This window comes from Oncorhynchus mykiss, chromosome 10 (genome assembly GCF_057628025.1).
Source record: "Oncorhynchus mykiss isolate SJ-2025 chromosome 10, ASM5762802v1, whole genome shotgun sequence".
NCBI classification, from domain to species: domain Eukaryota; kingdom Metazoa; phylum Chordata; class Actinopteri; order Salmoniformes; family Salmonidae; genus Oncorhynchus; species Oncorhynchus mykiss.
The window spans coordinates 83,825,912-83,849,540 of NC_143031.1; the positions used below are offsets into that span (position 1 = coordinate 83,825,912).

Here is a 23,629-nt window from a genome sequence, read left to right on the forward strand (position 1 = left end):
GAGAGCGAGGAGCGAGAGAGAGAGGTGAGAGTGAGAGAGAGTGAGAGTGAGAGTGAGAGTGAGAGTGAGAGTGAGAGTGAGAAATGCATTCAAGAAGATAAACGTTTTCCCAAACACAAAGTGGTTAAACTCTGGTGTCCAAACACTAGGCCCTGGAGCTGTTGTCAGAGGACAGACTAGGATCCTCCAGCCACATCATAATTCACACGGACACAAATGACCTGAGGGCCCAGCAGGAAAGGGTGGCTACAGCATTCAAGTGAGTGATAAAAACATCTTCTTCTACTTTCCCCACACACTAGTAGTTAACTACCACCATGCTACCATGAAAATACTTTCACCACTCCACCCTGGCCCACCACTCCACCCTGGTCCACCACTCCACCCTGGTCCACCACTCCACCCTGGTCCACCACTCCACCCTGGTCCACCACTCCACCCTGGCCCACCACTCCACCCTGCCCACCACTCTATACCACTCTCTACACTCATATTTTATATGTTATATTATATCATATAAACTATTATAACCTACAAACTATTATGGCCAACAAACTGTTATAACCATTCAATTGAAAGATGAGACTCTCACAAACGTGATGGGTTCTCCATTTAGGACGTCCACAAGCCTCACAAGACTCTGAAGGTCCCCAGTACCAGTTTAAAACATTTATGGATGCATATATGGAGATAGTTTAGTGGTTAAAATAAGGGGATAAATGTTTCCCGATCTTTCTAATATTTCTCAGATAGAGGACAGACACTTCAGAACAAACTTCCTTTTTGATATTTTTGGGGACTTTCCGTTGTTCCATGAATGTTATTCAATTCGTTTCGTTTGGCTAATAGCAGTAATGCCAAATTCAGTGCCTAAAATAAGGGGATAAATACATGTAAAAATATATGAATAAAATGTTTCCTGATCTCTATACATGAAGGGCACTTTTCAGCATTTGCTGTATGTTGATGAGAAACTCCATATTTCAAATGTACGGTCCCTTACTAGACGTCCGAATACGTTTGTAAAATTTGCGGACAGTGTCGGGCCGTGCGGCAGGGCATTCGGCTTCCGTTTTCTCGGACATTCGGCTTCCGTTTTATAAAACATTCAAATTTTGGTCATTTTTTCCGCTGTCCCGGTCAATCCCACAAAAGGGCGAATGAAATCATATTGCAAATGGACAAAACATATGCTTTATGGACACGTGAAAAAAATAAAAAATATGACAATAGAATATGACCAAAGTATGTTCATATACATGTATAATTGACAAAAAAATTGAAAACCTTTTTCAAAAACGGTCCAGAAAGCACTTTTTTAGGGGGTGATAAGTTTTAGATTTGCACCCTTGGTCTTGACTTGATGTGCATTTGCAATATGAACATTTACTGTGGAGCGCGCTCGCCATCTATGGATTTTTTGCTGTGTGACACTTGGCATTTGCAATATGTTCTGAATGAAACGGCATCCAATTGAGTGGTGTTGTCCATCGTATACATGTTTCGTACGGTGCCAATAAGATCCCATTAATTTTTGTCCATTTCAGGGGGCTATTCCCTTACATTTCTTAGACACTTCAGATATTTTTGGGGATTTTCTGTTGTTCCATGTAGTGAATCTGTTATTCAATGTGTTTATATTGGCTAATAACAGTAATGACTATCTGTTATTCAATGTGTTTCTATTGGCTAATAGCAGTAAGGACTATCTGTTATTTCATGTAGTGAAAATGTTATTCAATGCATTTCTATTGGCTAATAGCAAAAATGCCAAATTCAATGTTTCATCTATAGGGGTGGGGTTTGCACGTCACCACGTTCAATACCCAAACACGAACACGAAGCACAATTAGAATACAAATGGGGAATTTATTAGGGAGATTTGAACACTGTGGGAAAAGGGGGGAATTCCGCAACCAGGTCACAGTCTACAATCCGTTCTCGTTGTCCGTTCCATTCTCCTGGTGTCCTAAAACTCAGGTCCTCAGCCAAACCAGTTTGGTACACAGTGGAGGTAATGGCCAAACCATTTTACTTAGACTTGTTATTCTTCTTCATTATTCACTGTTTATTTATATTTCTTGTATCACTATTGTAAATGTTGTATCTTTATCTCTGAATTGTTGGAAAGGACCCGTAAATCAGCATTTCACTATTAGCGTATCACGTTCAAGGGAAAACCCAGATGCAAACGATGTACGAAGTAACAAATGTTTATTACTAGAACAGGTGGCAGGCAAAACAACAGGTCAAGGACACGCAGAGGTCAGTAATCCAGATCAGAGTCCAAAAGGTACAGAACGGCAGGCAGGCTCAGGGTCAGGGTCAGGCAGAATGGTCAAAATCTAGAAAAGAGGAACTAGAAACAGACAGGAGCAAGTGCAAAAACGCTGGAAAGCTTGACGAATGAGACGAACTGGCAACAGACAAACAGAGAACGCAGGTAGAAATACACTGGGGATAAAGGGGAAGATAGGCGACACCTGGAGGGGGGTGGAGACAAGCACAAATACAGGTGAAACAGATTCCGGTGTGACAAGCATATTTTTACGAAGCATGTGACAAATAAAATGTGGATTAAAATATATTCCACAACTAATTTTGGGTGCCTGAACTTTGCAATATGTCTAAGCCAATATTCTGGAAGAAGTTCTGGAAGTCAAGCAGTAGAATATGTGAGGATCTGGAACTCAGTTCTGGTGTTCTGTCCCTTGTCAATCTTGTGTATTTCCCTCAGTGATTCAAGCAGCAGATGGACACAAAATTAGACACAAATACAGCAAGTTCTTGTTGTAATAATTTGTGCTTCAGTGTCTTGTCAGTGGTGGAAGAGATACTCTGGAGCTGCTGCAGTGTGTCTGGGGCTGCTGTGTGTTCTCCTACTGGCTGGGATCATAGGCCTGTTACTCTACCGTGAGTTTGATATGTTCTCACTCAAACATTCTTCATCATCTGTGGTGTAATGACCAGGGATCAATTATTTTTAATTTCAGACAAATCAATTCAGAAAGTACACCAAATTCCAATTCCACATTTTCCTCATTGAAAAGCATTGAAGATAATTCATATTCAATTAGAATTCCAGTGTACTTCCTGAATTGAAATGCAACTGACCCCAACCCTGGTCTTGTCTGATTAACATTTAACTGACCCCAACCCTGGTCATGTCTGATTAACATTTCCACTGTTACCTTGTTCATTGGTCGTATTATTTCAGAGAGAAACCAATTGACCTGTTCCAACACCCTGACCAAAGAGAGGGACCAGTTACAGACCAGCGGAAACAATCTGACTGAAGAGAGAGACCAGCATCAGACTAGCAACAACACGCTGACCAAAGAGAGAGACCAGCTAAAGACCAGCGACAACACCCTGACCAAAGACAGAGACCAGCTACAGACCAGTTACAACACCCTGACCAAAGAGAGAGACCAGCTACAGACCAGTTACAACACCCTGACCAAAGAGAGAGACCAGCTACAGACCAGTTACAACACCCTGACCAAAGAGAGAGACCAGCTACAGAAAGAGACAGAACGTCTGAAACAATCTTTAGTTGAGAAAGGTGAGTCAAATTGTCTCATGACTGTTCTGTTTGACAGTCTCAGTATCAGTTCACGCCACTTACAAAGAGGAAATTTAACTTTTATTAAATGAAAAATGTGAGAAAAAATGTATGACTTCCGAACCGTCCATTAGTTAGTGTCTTCTTTGACTGTCTGATTGATATTTAATTCATTGTTGTATTAAAGTGACTAAAGAAGGAAATGTTCAACTTATAGTGTGTCAGGAAGGATGGAAGAAGCTTGGTATCAGTTGTTATTACGTCTCTACTGAGTACAAATCCTGGGAGGAGAGCAGACAGGACTGCAGAAATAGAGGAGCACACCTGGTGGTCATCAAGAGCCAAGAACAACAGGTGCGTGAGAAAGAGAGAGAGTGACAGAGAGAGTGAGAGAGTGAGTGGGTGGGTGAGTGAGTGAGTGAGTGAGTGAGTGAGTGAGTGAGTGAGTGAGTGAGCGAGAGAGAGAGAGAGAGAGAGAGAGAGAGAGAGAGACAAAAGGAGAGTGACAGAGAGAGTGACAGAGTGAGAGAGGGATGCAGCTTAAGCCCCACCCTCTTCGACATATACATCAACGGATTGGCGAAGACACTAGAACAGTCTGCAGCACCCGGCCTCATCCTACTAGAATCTGAAGTCAAATGTCTACAGTTCGCTGATGATCAGGAGCTTCTGTCCCCAACAAAGCAGGGCTTACGGCAGCACCTAGATCTTCTGCACAGATGCTATCAGGCCTGAACCCTGACAGTAAATCTCAGTAAGACAAAAATTATGGTGTTCCATAAAAGGTTCAGTTGCCGGGAACATGAATAAAAATTCCATCTGGACACCGTTGCCCTAGAGCACACAAAAAAACTATACAGCCCTCGATCTAAACGTCAGCGACACAGGTAACTTCCACAAAGCTGTGAACGATCTGAGAGACAAGGCAAGAAGGGCCTTCTATGGAGGGCCATCAAAAGGAACATAAAATTGACACCCCAAATAGGATCTGGCAACAAAAAAAAAGTGAATCAGTTTTAGAACCCATTGCCCTTTATGGTTGTGAGGTCTGGTGACACCAACCAAGAATTCACAAAATGTGACAAATATCAAATTGAGACTCTGCATACATCATTCTTAAAAAATATCCTCTGTGTACAACGTAAAACACGAAATAATGCATGCAGAGCAGAATTAGGCCGATACCCGCTAATTATCAATATCCTGGAGAAGAGTCCCCTAAGCAAGCTGGTCCTGGGGCTCTGTTCACAAACACAAACAGACCCCACAGACCCCTCAGGACAGCAACACAATCAGACCCAACCAAATCATGAGAAAACAAAAAGATAATTACTTGACATATTAGAAAGAATTAACAAAAAAACAGAGCAAACTAGAATGCTATTTGGCCCTAAACAGAGAGTACACAGCGGCAGAATACCTGACCACTGTGACTGACCCAAATTTAAGGAAAGCTATGACTACGTAAAGACTCAGTGAGCGTAGCCTTGCTATTGAGAAAGGCCGCCGTAGGCAGACATGGCTCTCAAGAGAAGACAGGCTATGTGCTCACTAAATGAGGTGGAAACTGAGCTGCACTTCCTAACCTCCTGCCCAATGTATGACCATATTAGAGACACATATTTTCATCAGACCACAGAAATCCGCAAAGAACTTGAAAACAAACCCAATTTACATTAACTCCCATATATATTGAGTGAAATACCACAGTGTGCCCTCACAGCAGCTAGATTTGTGACCAGTTTTCCCTTTTGTAATTTAACTATTTGCAATTAATATTTTAAATTGGAAAACATTTTTTTGGAGAAGACTATGTATTAACAATGTTGAATCTCTTCCACAACTATAGACATTAGTCAATCGGTTATGTGGAGTAAAGAACTATGTCTGGATTGGTCTGACTGACTCTGTTTCTGAGGGGACCTGGAAATGGGTGGACGGCACACCACTGACCACAAAGTAAGACATGAATGAATTCTGTGTCACTATGACATCACTGTCTGGAGAAGTAGGTTCAGAATGGACAGCCTGATTCTCCTACAGGTATTGAAACAGTGGACAGCCTGATTCTATGTGTTGTTTCTTCTACAGGTATTGGAACAGTGGACAGTCTGATTCTATGTGTTGTTTCTTCTACAGGTATTGGAACAGTGGACAGCCTGATTCTATGTGTTGTTTCTTCTACAGGTATTGGAACAGTGGACAGCCTGATTCTATGTGTTGTTTCTCCTACAGGTATTGGAACAGTGGGCAGTCTGATTCTGTGTTGTTTCTTCTACAGGTATTGAAACAGTGGACAGCCTGATTCTATGTGTTGTTTCTTCTACAGGTATTGGAACAGTGGACAGCCTGATTATATGTGTTGTTTCTCCTACAGGTATTGGAACAGTGGACAGCCTGATTATATGTGTTGTTTCTTCTACAGGTATTGGAACAGTGGACAGTCTGATTCTGTGTTGTTTCTTCTACAGGTATTGGAACAGTGGACAGCCTGATTCTATGATTCTGTGTTGTTTCTTCTACAGGTATTGGAACAGTGGACAGTCTGATTCTGTGTTGTTTCTTCTACAGGTATTGGAACAGTGGACAGCCTGATTCTATGATTCTGTGTTGTTTCTTCTACAGGTATTGGAACAGTGGAGAGCCTAATGGTGGAAGAGCAGAGAACTGTGTCTATTTCTACTCCAGGTCATCAGACACAGGAGAATGGTGGGACTATTACTGTTACTATAAATACAGATGGATCTGTGAGAAATAGGATTCATCCTCGGTACTCTCTGAACTGCTAAATAAGATTATGCTAAGTACTATATATCGTAATATATTTTCTGCTCATTCAACTTACCTTGTAAAGTACATACAATATATAACAATACAAATGTACAACACATTCTAATAAAAATAACAGAACATATGCAACAACAATACAATGAATTGATAACAGAAAGACTGTTCTCTCTGTTGTTGAGGAAATTCACCACTATGTACAAAAAATCCAAGGAAATGAATCATTATGAATCTTTATTATCACAGTCATGGAGTTTATGGATGTTAATTTTTATTATTATTACTTTTTATTTTAGTTTACTTGGTAAATATTTTCCTTATCTCTTCTTGCACTGCACTGTTGGTTAAGGGCTTGTAAGTCAGCATTTCACGGTAAAGTCTACACTTGTTGTATTCGTGGCATGTGACAAATAAAGTTTGATATGATTTGAAGTCATATCAGCACAGTTGGTTCCTGCATGAGACTGACTGATACCACACCAGGCTTCTTACCTCGAAACTGAGATACTCCTTTTGGTTCCCAGAGCAATGTTCTGGGTGTACTGGGAAATTGCTTATTCAGTGATAGTGTGGATTCCTTCCAGTCAATCAGTTACTCGCATGAAACCAACCAAGTTGGTTATTAGAAAAGCAGCATTATTCTAAACATACGAGTGGATAAACAGAGAGAAAATGTAACATTTATATACTATTATATAATAGTTGATCTAACATGGAGTCTAGAAGGACTGTTCTCTACTGTATAATAACTTATCTAACATGGAGTCTATAAGGACTGTTCTCTACTGTATAATAGTTGATCTAACATGGAGTCTAGAATGACTGTTCAATACTGTATAATAGTTGATCTAACATGGAGTCTAGAAGGACTGTTTTCTACTGTATAATAGTTGATCTAACATGGAGTCTAGAATGACTGTTCTCTACTGTATAATAGTTGATCTAACATGGAGTCTAGAAGGACTGTTCTCTCTACTGTATAATAGTTGATCTAACATGGAGTCTAGAAGGACTGTTCTCTACTATATAATAGTTGATCTACCATGGAGTCTAGAAGGACTGTTCTCTACTATATAATAGTTGATCTAACATGGAGTCTATGAGGACTGTTCTCTCTACTGTATAATAGTAGCTCTAACATGGAGTCTAGAAGGTCTGTTCTCTCTACTGTATAATAGTTGATCTAACATGGGGTCTAGAAGGACTGTTCTCTACTGTATAATAGTTGATCTAACATGGAGTCTAGAAGGACTGTTCTCTACTGTATAATAGTTGATCTAACATGGAGTCTAGAAGGACTGTTCTCTACTGTATAATAGTTGATCTAACATGGAGTCTAGAAGGACTGTTCTCTCTACTGTATAATAGTTGATCTAACATGGAGTCTAGAAGGTCTGTTCTCTCTACTGTATAATTTAATATAATCTCTGACACAAGTCTGAAAATGTGAATGTAATATACAGCAGATGCGTGTCCATTAACACTCCAAGTACCAAAGAGATCAGATCAATAGAGACTCCGTGTCTTTTTGACTGCTGCTTTACCATTTCACAGCCACCAGCAACAGATGTGAACTACACAAAACAAACAAAGGTTTAGTGAATCCTCTTCTCATCGTCTTTTAGAAGAGCTACACCTCATGTTTACGCTCAATGTGCTGTGTTGCTCTATTCGTCGAGGTGACCTGCTTCACTTCAGTCGACCTGCAGGACGCTTATTTCCACATAAGTATTCTGCCAGCACACGGGGAGGTTTCTCAGATTTGTCTTTCAAGGTAGAGCCAACAAATACCCCCCTAAAAAATATATACATACAGACATTTCAAAAGACCTTGCTGTTCCCTTCAGGTTTGACCTAGCTCCCTGTATGTTCAACAAGTGAGGGAAGGTGGTTCTAGAACCCCTGAGAGTTTCTTACACAGACAATTGCGTGCTTTGTTCACCCTAACGCTCTACCTCGGTTTCAGGAACTCCCCTAAGGGGTAGTGTCGCTAAGGAAGGTGGTGACAACACCACTCACACGGCGGGGGGCGGAGTTCACAAGGGAAGAGCAGCTCCGCCAAGTTCATGTAAATGACCTCGAACTGCTGACAGTGTTTCATGCGTTGATACACTTTCTGCCCTTCCTTCGAAACTGTCACACCGTGTCAGGACAGACAATATGGCTGTGGTGGGTTTGGTGTGTGTGTGTGTGTGGGGGGGGGGCAAGGGAGACAATCACTTTCTGCTTCCACACAGACTAGCTGTCAAGGCACTCTTACTGTCACTACTGGCAGCTCATGTCCCAGTCATACTGAATGTGGGAGTCGGACATGTTGTCCGGAGGCTCGTTCCAGGCCAGTTCAGCCAGTCATGACATCCACCATCTCAGATTGTTCTGAACTTGTTTCTGTAGCTAGAAACAGAAGATAAAACAATCCTGCATTATCATTTGGTTGAAGTATAATTCAATCTCCTGAGTAAGTAATTGACTGCACCAAAACAATTGGCCATTTGAATTAATAGGATTCATAAATGTTTTAATAAATATACCTAACATTTGTACCAAACTGTTTTTTAAAGAATGAGTAAGACATGAGGATTCCACACACACACCAAGTATCTAATATAGTAGCTAGTTTCATATAACAGGAGAATTTAATATAGTAGCTGGTATCTTATAACAGGAGTATCTACTATAGTAGCTAGTATCATTCACCAGGAGTATCTAATATAGCAGCTAGTATCATTCACCAGGAGTATCTATTATAGTAGCTAGTTTCATATAACAGGAGTATCTACTATAGTAGCTAGTATCATTTAACAGGAGTATCTAATATAGTAGCTAGTATCATATAACAGGAGTATCTACTATAGTAGCTAGTATCATTTAACAGGAGTATCTAATATAGTAGCTAGTATCATTTAACAGGAGTATCTACTATAGTAGCTAGTATCATATAACAGGAGTATCTACTATAGTAGCTAGTATCATTTAACAGGAGTATCTACTATAGTAGCTAGTATCATTTAACAGGAGTATCTATTATAGTAGCTAGTATCATTTAACAGGAGTATCTACTATAGTAGCTAGTATCATTTAACAGGAGTATCTATTATAGTAGCTAGTATCATTTAACAGGAGTATCTAATATAGTAGCTAGTATCATTTAACAGGAGTATCTAATATAGTAGCTAGTATCATTTAACAGGAGTATCTACTATAGTAGCTAGTATCATTTAACAGGAGTATCTACTATAGTAGCTAGTATCATTTAACAGGAGTATCTAATATAGTAGCTAGTTTTATATAACAGGAGAATTAACTATAATAGCTGGTATCTTAAAACAGGAGTATCTACTACAGTAGCTAGTTTCATATAACAGGATAATTGAATATAATAGCTGGTATCTTAAAACAGGAGTATCTACTACAGTAGCTAGTATCATTTAACAGGAGTATCTAATATAGTAGCTAGTATCATTTAACAGGAGTATCTACTATAGTAGCTAGTATCATTTAACAGGAGTATCTACTATAGTAGCTAGTATCATTTAACAGGAGTATCTAATATAGTAGCTAGTATCATTTAACAGGAGTATCTAATATAGTAGCTAGTTTCATATAACAGGATAATTGAATATAATAGCTGGTATCTTAAAACAGGAGTATCTACTATATGAGCTAGTATCATTTAACAGGAGTATCTAATATAGTAGCTGGTAGCATCAGCTCTCCATGTCTGACATTTATTATGGAGCTGCGGCTTGGAGTATTGTTTCTTCATCCTATGTAAATCTATTTACATCCACTCTACCCTGTATAGGAGCACCACGATTATGAGAGAGAGAGAGAGAGAGAGAGGATAGGAGTTATTCCCTATATAGTGCACTACCTTTCACCAGGCCCCATAGGGAATAGGGTGCCGTTTGGGACGCAGATATATATCGAAATAAATGACAGTGGTAGTGAACATGACCTTGGTGAACAGTGTCTGCATCACAAGAGGCACCCTATTCCCTTCGGGCACTGGTCAAAAGTAGTGCACTATGTAGGGAATATTGTGCCATAGGGCTCTGGTCAAAGTAGTGCACTAAGTAGGGAATATGCCAGTAGGGTAAAGGTAAAGTAGGGATGCACACTGAAAGGAAAATATAATATCTTCCTCCGTGTGAGTTAATTCTATTGGGACTGTGGTTAGCTCGCTTAGGGCCCGGAAGAAGGTCACATATTCAATTCCCCCTCAACCCACATGAGAACCCACAGCCCCAAGTTCCCTAAAAAATGTAATGTACTGTATGTAATGCTCTGGATAAGAGCATCTGCTAAAGGACAAAAATAAAATAGTGTCTCTCTCTCCGTTTTATTGTGACACTCCCATCTCTCTCTCTCTCTCTCTCTCTCTCTCTTTTCTCTCTCTAACTATTTCTTCTCTCTCTCCAACTCTTTCTTCTCTCTCTCTCTCTTTCTCTCCCCCCTCTCTCTTTCTCTCTCTAACTCTTTCTTCTCTCCCCCTCTCTCTCCTCTCTCTAACTCTCTCTATCTCTCTAACTCTCTCTCTCTAACTCTTTCTTCTCTCTCTAACTCTTTCTTCTCTCTCTAACTCTTTCTTCTGTCTCTCTGTCTCTCTGTCTCTCTCTCTCTCTCTCTCTCTCTCTCTCTCTCTCTACCATATTCTCTCTCTACCATATTCTCTCTGCTCTCTGTTTATTTATTTGTTTACTTGTTTGTTTTACCATGAGTCATTCCACTGCTGTGGTTTTTACACATTATGGACATGTAGTGTATAGACAAGTGAGAGTGTGTCTGTATCTCTGTGTGTGTGTGTTTGCATCAGTGTGTGTGTCTCAGTGTGTGTGTATCAGTGTGTGTGTCTCAGTGTGTGTGTCTCAGTGTGTGTGTCTCAGTGTGTGTGTCTCAGTGTGTGTCTGTGTGTGTATCAGTGTGTGAGTCTCAGTGTGTGTGTCTCAGTGTGTGTCTGTATGTGTGTATCAGTGTGTGTGTGTCTCAGTGTGTATGTTTCAGTGTGTGTGTATCTCAATGTGTGTGTCACTGTGTGTGTCTCAGTGTGTGTGTCTCAGTGTTAGTCACAGAGCTCATTATGTTTGTTTGTCAAACAGGCAGACAAGAGGAACGACAAATCTGTCCGCCTGCTCGGTGTGTTTGTTTGTCAAACAGGCAGACAAGAGGAACGACACATCTGTCCGCCTGCTAGGTGTGTTTGTTTGTCAAACAGGCAGACAAGAGGAACGACACATCTGTCCGCCTGCTAGGTGTGTTTCTGTCGTTATTCCATCATTATCGGTACCGCGTCGAAACCAGAGAAGAAGTACGACACATCTGTCCGCCTGCTCGGTGTGTTTGTTTGTCAAACAGGCAGACAAGAGGAACGACACATCTGTCCGCCTGCTAGGTGTGTTTCTGTCGTTATTCCATCATTATCGGTACCGCGTCGAAACCAGAGAAGAAGAACGACACATCTGTCCGCCTGCTCGGTGTGTTTGTCTCGTTATTCCATCATTAATGGTACCGCGTCGAAACGAGAGAAGAAGAACGACACATCTGTCCGCCTGCTCGGTGTGTTTGACTCGTTATTAACGGTACCGCGTCGAAACGAGAGAAGAAGAACGACACATCTGTCCGCCTGCTCGGTGTGTTTGACTCGTTATTAACGGTACCGCGTCGAAACGAGAGAAGAAGAACGACACATCTGTCCGCCTGCTCGTGTGTTTGACTCGTTATTAACGGTACCGCGTCGAAACGAGAGAAGAAGAACGACACATCTGTCCGCCTGCTCGGTGTGTTTCTGTCATTATTCCATCATTATCGGTACCGCGTCGAAACGAGAGAAGAAGAACGACCCAGCGAAACACATCAGCGTTAGTTCAAACTGTAGAACCCAGTTCCTTCATTTGAATATAACAATAGATTTTATCAAACAAAACTATGCGAACACAAACACCAATGCCTTTCTTAAAATCAATACACAGAAGTATATATTTTTAAACCTGCATATTTAGCTAAAAGAAATCCAGGTTAGCAGGCAATGTTAACCAGGTGAAATTGTGCCACTTCTCTTGCGTTCAATGCACACAGAGTCAAAACTTCTAGGGAGTTTTTCCTAGCCACCGTGCTTCTACACCTGCATTGCTTGCTGTTTGGGGTTTTAGGCTGGGGTTTCTGTACAGCACTTTGAGATATCAGCTGATGTACGAAGGGCTATATAAAATACATTTGATTTGATTTGATTGGATTTGATCTCTGTGTCAAGATGCAGACAGTTTCGATGTAACAAAAGTGTGTTACTAGAACAGGGGGGGGGGGGGGGGGGGGGGGCAAACGACAGGTTAAAGAGCAGAGGTCAGTCATCCAGAAGCAGAGCCCGAAAGGTACAGAACGGCAGGCAGGGTCAGGGTCAGGGCAGAGGTCAGACATCCAGAGCAGAGCCCGAAAGGTACAGAACGGCAGTCAGGGTCAGTGTCAGGGTCAGGGTCAGGGCAGAGGTCAGTCATCCAGAGCAGAGCCCGAAAGGTACAGAACGGCAGGCAGGGTCAGGGTCAGGGTGGAGGTCAGACATCCAGAACAGAGCCCGAAAGGTACAGAACGGCAGGCAGGGTCAGGGTCAGTGTCAGGGCCAGGGTCAGGGCAGAGGTCAGTCATCCAGAAGCAGAGCCCGAAAGGTACAGAACGGCAGGCAGGGTCAGGGTCAGGGTCAGGGCAGAGGTCAGTAATAACTTTTGATCCACGTTTCCCAGCTTGGTGGTGGGAGGATATTGAGCCTTGTCCTGGGCAGGTGCTCTATCCCAGCTATTACCTTGTGGGTTTGGTTCATCCAATGACCATGGTTCTGGTCCAATGAAGGTGCCCGTCCCTTCGGCGACCGATTGGTGGTTGTTTAGCCCTGGTGAGGGCTATCATCTCATCATGTCAGGTTGTGGCCTCTCCTGTACTGTCATCTCACCATGTCAAGTTCTGACCTCTCCTCTTCTGTCATCTCATCATGTCAGGTTCTGGCCTCTCCTCTACTGTCATCTCATCATGTCAGGTTCTGGCCTCTAATGTCATCTCATCATGCCAGGTACTGTTCTCTCCTCTGCTGTCATCTCATCATGTCAGGTTCTGGCCTCTCCTCGACTGTCATCTCATCATGTCAGGTTCTGGCCTCTAATGTCATCTCATCATGCCAGGTACTGTTCTCTCCTCTACTGTCATCTCATCATGTCAGGTTCTGTTCCCTCCTCTACTGTCATCTCAACATGTCAGGTTCTGTTCCCTCCTCTACTGTCATCTCATCATGTCAGGTTCTGGCCTCTCCTCTACTGTCATCTCATCATGTCAGGTTCTGTTCCCTCCTCTACTGTCATCTTATCATGTCAGGTTCTGGCCTCTCTTCTACTGTCATCTCATCATGTCAGGTTCTGGCCTCTCCTCTACTGTCATCTCATCATGTCAGGTTCTCTCCTCTACTGTCATCTCATCATGTCAGGTTCCCTCCTCTACTGTCATCTCATCATGTCAGGTTCTGGCCTCTCCTCTACTGTCATCTCATCATGTCAGGTTCTGGCCTCTCCTCTACTGTCATCTCATCATGTAAGGTTCCGGCCTTTCCTCTACTGTCATCTCATCATGTCAAGGTTCTCTCCTCTACTGTCATCTCATCATGTCAGGTTCTCTCCTCTACTGTCATCTCATCATGTCAGGTTCTCTCCTCTACTGTCATCTCATCATGTCAGGTTCTCTCCTCTAATGTCATCTCATCATGTCAGGTTCCCTCCTCTACTGTCATCTCATCATGTCAGGTTCTCTCCTCTAATGTCATCTCATCATGTCATGTACCATCCTCTACTGTCATCTCATCAGGTCAGGTTCTCTCCTCTACTGTCATCTCATCATGTCAGGTTATCTCCTCTACTGTCATCTCATCGTGTCAAGTTCTGACCTCTCCTCTACTGTTATCTCATCATGTTGGGTTCTGACCTCTACTCTACTGACATCTCTCCATGTCTTGTTCTGGCCTCTCCTCTACTGTCATCTCATCATGTCACGTTCTCTCCTATACTGTCATCTCATCATGTCAGGTTCTGGCCTCTCCTCTACTGTCATCTCATCATGTGAGGTTCTGACCTGTCCTCTACTGTCATCTCATCATGTCATGTTCTGGCCTCTCCTCGACTGTCATCTCATCATGTCAAGGTTCTCTCCTCTACTGTCATCTCATCATGTCAGGTTCTCTCTTCTACTGTCATCTCATCATGTCAGGTTCTCTCTTCTACTGTCATCTCATCATGTGAGATTCTGACCTGTCCTCTACAGTCATCTCATCATGTCAGGTTCTGGCCTCTCCTCGACTGTCATCTCATCATGTCAAGGTTCTCTCCTCTACTGTCATCTCATCATGTCAGGTTCTGGCCTCTCCTCGACTGTCATCTCATCATGTCAAGGTTCTCTCCTCTACTGTCATCTCATCATGTCAGGTTCTCTCTTCTACTGTCATCTCATCATGTCAGGTTCTCTCTTCTACTGTCATCTCTTCATGTCAGGTTTCCTCCTCTACTGTCATCTCATCATGTCATATTCTCTCCTCTACTGTCATCTCATCATGTCATATTCTCTCCTCTACTGTCATCTCACCATGTCAGGTTCTGGCCTCTCCTCGACTGTCATCTCATCATGTCATATTCTCTCCTCTACTGTCATCTCATCATGTCATATTCTCTCCTCTACTGTCATCTCATCATGTCAGGTTCTGGCCTCTCTTCTACTGTCATCTCATCATCTCAGGTTCTCTCCTCTACTGTCATCTCTTCATGTCAGGTTTCCTCCTCTACTGTCATCTCATCATGTCATATTCTCTCCTCTACTGTCATCTCATCATGTCAGGTTCTGGCCTCTCCTCTACAGTCATCTCATCATGTCAGGTTCTGGCCTCTCCTCTACGGTCATCTCATCATGTCAGGTTCCCTCCTCCACTGTCATCTCATCATGTCAGGTTCTGGCCTCTCCTCTACTGTCATATCATCATGTCAGGTTCTGGCCTCTCCTCTACTATCATCTCGTCATGTCAGGTTCTCTCCTCTACTGTCATCTCATCATGTCAGGTTCCCTCCCCTTCTGTCATCTCATCATGTCAGGTTCTCTCCTCTACTGTCATCTCATCATGTCAGGTTCTGGCCTCTCCTCTACTGTCATCTCACCATGTCAGGTTCTGGCCTCTCCTCTACTGTCATATCATCATGTCAGGTTCTGGCCTCTCCTCTACTGTCATCTCATCATGTCAGGTTCTCTCCTCTTCTGTCATCTCATCATGTCAGGTTCTCTCCTCTACTGTCATCTCATCATGTCAGGTTCCCTCACCTTCTGTCATCTCATCATGTCAGGTTCTCTCCTCTACTGTCATCTCATCATGTCAGGTTCTGGCCTCTCCTCTACTGTCATCTCATCATGTCAGGTTCTGGCCTCTCCTCTACTGTCATCTCATCATGTCAGGTTCTCTCCTCTACTGTCATCTCATCATGTCAAGTTCTGGCCTCTACTGTCATCTCATCATGTCAGGTTCTCTCCTGTACTGTCATCTCATCATGTCAGGTTCTGGCCTCTCCTCTACTGTCATCTCATCATGTCAGGTTCTGGCCTCTCCTCTACTGTCATCTCATCATGTCAGGTTCTGGCCTCTCCTCTACTGTCATCTCATCATGTCAGGTTCTGGCCTCTCCTCTACTGTCATCTCATCATGTCAGGTTCTGGCCTCTCCTCTACTGTCATCTCATCATGTCAGGTTCTCTCCTCTACGGTCATCTCATCATGTCAGGTTCCCTCCTCCACTGTCATCTCATCATGTCAGGTTCTGGCCTCTCCTCTACTGTCATCTCATCATGTCAGGTTCTCTCCTCTACTATCATCTCATCATGTCAGGTTCCCTCCTCTTCTGTCATCTCATCATGTCAGGTTCTCTCCTCTACTGTCATCTCATTATTTCAGGTTCCCTCCCCTTCTGTCATCTCATCATGTCAGGTTCTGGCCTCTCCTCTACTGTCATCTTATCATGTCAGGTTCTGGCCTCTCCTCTACTGTCATCTCATCTTGTCAGGTTCTGGCCTCTCCTCTACTGTCATCTCATCATGTCATTTTCTCTCCTCTACTGTCATCTCATCATGTCAGGTTCTGGCCTCTCCTCTACAGTCATCTCATCATGTCAGGTTCTGGCCTCTCTTCTACTGTCATCTCATCATCTCAGGTTCTCTCCTCTACTGTCATCTCTTCATGTCAGGTTTCCTCCTCTACTGTCATCTCATCATGTCATATTCTCTCCTCTACTGTCATCTCATCATGTCAGGTTCTGGCCTCTCCTCTACAGTCATCTCATCATGTCAGGTTCTGGCCTCTCCTCTACGGTCATCTCATCATGTCAGGTTCCCTCCTCCACTGTCATCTCATCATGTCAGGTTCTGGCCTCTCCTCTACTGTCATATCATCATGTCAGGTTCTGGCCTCTCCTCTACTATCATCTCGTCATGTCAGGTTCTCTCCTCTACTGTCATCTCATCATGTCAGGTTCCCTCCCCTTCTGTCATCTCATCATGTCAGGTTCTCTCCTCTACTGTCATCTCATCATGTCAGGTTCTGGCCTCTCCTCTACTGTCATCTCACCATGTCAGGTTCTGGCCTCTCCTCTACTGTCATATCATCATGTCAGGTTCTGGCCTCTCCTCTACTGTCATCTCATCATGTCAGGTTCTCTCCTCTTCTGTCATCTCATCATGTCAGGTTCTCTCCTCTACTGTCATCTCATCATGTCAGGTTCCCTCACCTTCTGTCATCTCATCATGTCAGGTTCTCTCCTCTACTGTCATCTCATCATGTCAGGTTCTGGCCTCTCCTCTACTGTCATCTCATCATGTCAGGTTCTGGCCTCTCCTCTACTGTCATCTCATCATGTCAGGTTCTCTCCTCTACTGTCATCTCATCATGTCAAGTTCTGGCCTCTACTGTCATCTCATCATGTCAGGTTCTCTCCTGTACTGTCATCTCATCATGTCAGGTTCTGGCCTCTCCTCTACTGTCATCTCATCATGTCAGGTTCTGGCCTCTCCTCTACTGTCATCTCATCATGTCAGGTTCTGGCCTCTCCTCTACTGTCATCTCATCATGTCAGGTTCTGGCCTCTCCTCTACTGTCATCTCATCATGTCAGGTTCTGGCCTTTCCTCTACTGTCATCTCATCATGTCAGGTTCTCTCCTCTACGGTCATCTCATCATGTCAGGTTCCCTCCTCCACTGTCATCTCATCATGTCAGGTTCTGGCCTCTCCTCTACTGTCATCTCATCATGTCAGGTTCTCTCCTCTACTATCATCTCATCATGTCAGGTTCCCTCCTCTTCTGTCATCTCATCATGTCAGGTTCTCTCCTCTACTGTCATCTCATTATTTCAGGTTCCCTCCCCTTCTGTCATCTCATCATGTCAGGTTCTGGCCTCTCCTCTACTGTCATCTTATCATGTCAGGTTCTGGCCTCTCCTCTACTGTCATCTCATCTTGTCAGGTTCTGGCCTCTCCTCTACTGTCATCTCATCATGTCATTTTCTCTCCTCTACTGTCATCTCATCATGTCAGGTTCTGGCCTCTCCTCTACTGTCATCTCATCATGTCAGGTTCTGGCCTCTCCTCTACTGTCATCTCATCATGTCAGGTTCTCTCCTCTACTGTCATCTCATCATGTCAGGTTCTGGCCTCTCCTCTACTGTCATCTCATCATGTCAGGTTCTGGCCTCTCCTCTACTGTCATCTCATCATGTCATTTTCTCTCCTCTACTGTCATCTCATCATGTCAGGTTCTGGCCTCTCCTCTACTGTCATCTCATCATGTCAGGTTCTGGCCTCTCCTCTACTGTCATCTCATCATGTCAGGTTCTCTCCTCTACTGTCATCTCATCATGTCAGGTTCTCTCCTCTACTGTCATCTCATCATGTCAGGTTCTGGCCTCTACTGTCATCTCATCATGTCAGGTTCTCTCCTCTACTGTCATCTCATCATGTCAGGTTCTGGCCTCTCCTCTACTGTCATCTCATCATGTCAGGTTCCCTCCTCTATTGTCATCTCATTGTGTAAGGTTCTCTCCTCTGCTGTCATCTCATCATGTCAGGTTCTGGCCTCTCCTCTACTGTCATCTCATTGTGTCATGTTCTGGCCTCTCCTCTACTGTCATCTCATCATGTCAGGTTCTGGCCTCTCCTCTACTGTCATCTCATCATGTCAGGATCTGACCTTCCTGGAACCATTAAGATCAATCTCTCTGTTTTTTTTCCTGTTAGGTGTGATTAAATTCTGTGGAGCCAGCAAAGTAAAAATACTATACCAAGGGTTACTATGCTAAGGGTTACTCTACCAAGGGTTACAATACCAAGTGTAACTATGCTAAGGGTTAGTCTACCAATGGTTACTTAACCATGGGTTACTATAACAAGGGTTACTCTACCAAGGGTTACTCTACCAAGGGTTACTTAACCAAGGGTTACTTTACCAAGGGTTACTACCCAAGGGTAACTATGCTATGGGTTACTCTACCAAGGGTTACTACCCAAGGGTAACTATGCTAAGGGTTGCTCTACCAAGGGTTACTTAACCAAGAGTTACTATACCAAGGGTACAACCCAAGGGTAACTATGCTAAGGGTTACTCTACCAAGGGTTACTACCCAAGGGTTACTATACCAAGGGTTACTTTCCCAAGGGTTACTTAACCAAGGGTTACTATACCAAGGGTTACTTTCCCAAGGGTTACTCTACCAAGTGTATCTATACCAAAGTGTAACTCTACCAAGGGTTACTATACCAAGGCTCACTACACCAAGGGTAGCTATACCAAGGGTAACTTTGCCAAGACTTACTATACCAAGGGAAACTATTCCAAGGTTAACTAAACCAAGGTTAGCTATACCAAGGGTTCACACAACTACCCTGTACTGTGTGTAGTGCTGTGTGTGTGTGAACAGCAAACTGCTGACAGGTTGTGCTTCGAGGTGGAGGAGGATAGAGTTGTTTACTCAGAATGGACAGATGTATCTCCATCCAGCAGGGAGCTGCCGTAGAGGAAGCAGGACACGCCAGGAGAGAGAGATAGATGTAAGAGGGGGGATTAGCCTTTAGCCAAATAATGATAGAACTGGCATTAGAGTGCAAAAACCTCCTGCAGATGAGAATAAATCCACATCTAGATCATTCCCAAAGAGCAAACAGCAAAGACATAGGCTGTGTCCTCCAATATCAACCTGTTCCCTATATAGTTCACTACTTCTGTTCAGCGCCCCTAAGGCTGTGGTCAAAAGTAGCGCACTATATAGGGAATAGGGTTCCATAGAGCTCTGGTCTAAAGTAGCGCACTATATAAGGAATAGTGTGCCATAGGGCTCTGGTCTAAAATAGTGCACTATGTAGGGAATAGGGTGCCATAGGGCTCTGGTCTAAAGTAGTGCACTATGTAGGGAATAGGGTGCCATAGGGCTCTGGTCTAAAGTAGTACCACTATATAGGGAATAGGGCTCTGGTCTAAAGTAGTACCACTATATAGGGAACAGGGCTCTGGTCTAAAGTAGTGCACTATATAGAGAATAGGACTCTGGTATAAAGTAGTGCACTATATAGGGAATAGGGCTCTGGTATAAAGTAGTGCACTATATAGGGAATAGGGCTCTGGTCTAAAGTAATGCACTATATAGGGAATAGGGCTCTGGTCTAAAGTAGTGCACTATATAGGGAATAGGGTGCCATTTGACAACCATACTTTGGAATCTGTTTTATTCAGTGGCTCATTAATGAAGTATCTAGCTCACTAAAATAGGATATTAAATAGGTGTGTGTGTGTGTGTGTGTGTGTGTGTGTGTGTGTGTGTGTGTGTGTGTGTGTGTGTGTGTGTGTGTGTGTGTGTGTGTGTGTGTGTGTGTGTGTGTGTGTGGGGTGTGTGTGTGTGTGTGTGTGTGTGTGTGTGTGTGTGTGTGTGTGTGTGTGTGTGTGTGTGTGTGTGTGTGTGCGTGTGTGTGTGTGTGTGTGTGCGTGTGTGTGGGGGTGTGTGTGTGTGTGTGTGTGTGTGTGTGTGTGTGTGTGTGTGTGTGTGTGTGTGTGTGTGTGTGTGTTTGTGTGTGTGTAATCAAATATTGATATGCCACATGCGCCGAATACAACTGGTGTAGACTACACCATGAAATGCTTAAAGCCCTTAAAGCCCGTCCCAATGAATCAGACTTTAAATGTAATAATACAAAATAAAATAGTAACTAACATGAGAGGAATATGATAAAATACACAATAAGTGAGTTATATACAGGAAGTACCAGATCAATGTGGAGCTATATACAGGAAGTACCAGATTAATGTAGAGTTATATACAGGAAGTACCAGATTAATGTGGAGTTATATACAGGAAGTACCAGATCAATGTGGAGCTATATACAGGAAGTACCAGATTAATGTAGAGCTATATACAGGAAGTACCAGATTAATGTAGAGTTATATACAGGAAGTACCAGATTAATGTGGAGTTATATACAGGAAGTACCAGATCAATGTAGAGTTATATACAGGAAGTACCAGATCAATGTAGAGTTATATACAGGAAGTACCAGATTAATGTAGAGTTATATACAGGAAGTACCAGATCAATGTAGAGTTATATACAGGAAGTACCAGTACCAGATCAATGTGGAGCTATATACAGGAAGTATCAGTACCAGATCAACGTGGAGCTATATACAGGAAGCACCAGTACCAGATCAATGTGGAGCTGTTTAAAAGGCTAATTGATCATTAGAAAACCCTTTTGCAATTATGTTAGCACAGCTGAAAACTGGCCTTCTTCAGACTAGTTGAGTACCTGAAGGAACAGCATTTGTGGGTTTGATTACAGGCTCAAAAGGGCTAGAAACAAGAACTTTCTTCTGTAACTCGTCAGTCTATTCTTGTTCTTAGAAATGAAGACTGTTCCATGTGAGAAATTGCCAAGAAACTGAAGATCTCATACAATGCTGTGTGCGTCACAGCGCAAACTGGCTCTAAACAGAACAGTAAGAGGAGTGGGAGGCCCCGGTGCACAACTGAGCAAGTGGACGAGTACATTAGAGTGTCTAGTTTGAGAGACAGACGCCTCACAAGTCCTCAACTGGCAGCTTAAAACACCAGTCTCAACGTCAACAGTGAAGAGGCGACTCCGGGACGATGGCCTTCTAGACGGAGTTACAAAGAAAAAGCCACATCTCAGACTGGCCAATAAAAATAAAAGATTAAGACGGGCAAAAGAACACAGACACTGGACAGAGGAACCGCAGGCCCTGGTTCCTTCCCAGGCTGTGTCACAACAGGCCATGTTCTGGAGTCCCATAGGGCGGTGCACAATTGGTCCAGTGTCGTCCGGGTTATGGGAGGGTGTGGCCGGGGCGGTAGGCAGTCATTGTAAATAAGAATGTGTTCTTAATTGATTTGTCTAGTTAAGTAAATGTTAAATAAATAAAAAATACAGTAAAAAAAAGTTAAGCACTTAATGAACATGGAGTTCAGGAGGGGGACTTAACACACATCCCCGAGGGAACCCCTTATTGAGGGATCAGCATGAGAAAGATGTTGTTGCCTACCCTCACCACCTGGGGCCGGCCCGTCAGGAAGTCCAGGATCCAGTTGCAGAGGTATGTGTTTAATACCTTGGGTCCCTAACTTGGTGATGATCTTGGAAGGGGACTTCGGTGTTGAACGCTTAGCTGTAGTCTATGAACAGCATTCTCACGTAGTTATTTCAATCTCTTGTCCCCATACAGTTGATTGAGTGCCAGATTGGTGTTAGATTGTGATTGGTGTTAGATTGTGATTGGTGTTAGATTGTGATTGGTGTTAGATTGTGATTGGTGTTAGATTGTGAGTGGTGTTAGATTGTGATTGGTGTTAGATTGTGATTGGTGTTAGATTGTGAATGGTGTTAGATTGTGATTGGTGTTAGATTGTGATTGGTGTTAGATTGTAGAGGGATGTAGACAGTACGTGATAATTACAGACAATAACTCTCTTGGTAGATTAAAGGGTTTGCAGTTTACCACGAGGTATTCTGTATCAGGTGAGCAAAACGCTTGAGATTTCCTTCCCACCGGAAGCAGAACACCAGTTGTTATTCATGATAAATCACACCCCTCCTCCTTTAGACTCGCCTGAAGCAGCACACCAGTTGTTATTCATGATAAATCACACCCCTCCTCCTTTAGATTTGCCTGAAGCAGCACACCAGTTGTTATTCATGATAAATCACACCCCTCCTCCTTTAGACTTGCCTGAAGCAGCACACCAGTTGTTATTCATGATAAATCACACCCCTCCTCCTTTAGACTGGCCTGAAGCAGCACACCAGTTGTTATTCATGATAAATCACATCCCTCCTCCTTTAGACTCGCCTGAAGCAGCACACCAGTTGTTATTCATGATAAACCACACCCCTCCTCCTTTAGACTGGCCTGAAGCAGCACACCAGTTGTTATTCATGATAAATCACACCCTTCCTCCTTTAGACTGGCCTGAAGCAGCACACCAGTTGTTATTCATGATAAATCACAGGGCTCCTTTAGATTTGCCTGAAGCAGCACACCAGTTGTTATTCACGATAAATCACACCCCTCCTCCTTTAGATTTGCCTGAAGCCTCCGTCTGATTGTGCTGCAGCACGGTGGTCCACTAAGTACTGTGTGAATCGTGTCGCCATACAGCCAACGTCTCTGTAAGACACAGCAGCTTTTTAAATCCCTCTGATGGGAGAACGAAGCTCATCCGGCTTATTCTCCAGTGACATTTTGCCAATAGAACGGAAGGGGAGCACCGTTCGGTTTTCCCTTCGACCTCGATTTCACCAGGACTCCCGCGTCTACGCCCGCGGCGTTTTGGGTAGCCCATGGGATCAAAGCAATAGGGTCCGGTATGAACAGTGGAACAGCTGAGTCGGAGTTGAAGTCATATTTGAAGTCGAAATTGGAGGTTTTGTAACTGTCGATGTCCAGAACTGCTCGGTGGTCACAAGTGATAATAGCATGATATTTCCTTACAACAACAACAAAAAGAGTCGAGATGAACACGAGAAAAGTCAGCGAATAGCAAAGTTGGGTGTAAACTCTTACGATGTCACCGTTCTCCGTAGGCGCCATCTTTTAAATGACGCGTGTGTATGTGTGTTTTTTTATAGACGAATCATCCGTAATATTCAAAACCTTCAGCACGGTTCAAGGACCACGAAACGCACACAATACATTGGTGAGTCATTTTCACAAGCTACTCCTAC

General features: G+C 43.3%; 1 protein-coding gene across 1 annotated transcript; it reads left to right on the top strand.

Annotated features, from left to right (window-relative positions):
* Positions 1–2,623: 2,623 nt before the first annotated feature.
* LOC149980649 (CD209 antigen-like protein C) lies at positions 2,624–6,780 on the top strand. Its single transcript, XM_090188578.1, has 6 exons — positions 2,624–2,675; positions 2,812–2,913; positions 3,425–3,565; positions 3,783–3,919; positions 5,415–5,524; positions 6,191–6,780. Exons 1-6 carry the CDS (start codon positions 2,624–2,626, stop codon positions 6,321–6,323), a joined length of 675 nt encoding a protein of 224 aa, XP_090044704.1. The 3' UTR covers positions 6,324–6,780.
* The last annotated feature ends 16,849 nt before the right edge of the window (positions 6,781–23,629 follow it).

What these genes read in the sequence shown, in the direction of transcription:
- LOC149980649 (XM_090188578.1), top strand. Translation starts at nt 2,624, where the DNA reads ATGTCTAAGCCAATATTCTGGAAGAAGTTCTGGAAGTCAAGCAGTAGA. An exon ending in CATAGGCCTGTTACTCTACC is followed by an intron (nt 2,914 to 3,424) that starts GTGAGTTTGATA and finishes CCCTGACCAAAG; the next exon opens with AGAGAGACCAGCTACAGACC. An exon ending in ACAATCTTTAGTTGAGAAAG is followed by an intron (nt 3,566 to 3,782) that starts GTGAGTCAAATT and finishes TTCAACTTATAG; the next exon opens with TGTGTCAGGAAGGATGGAAG.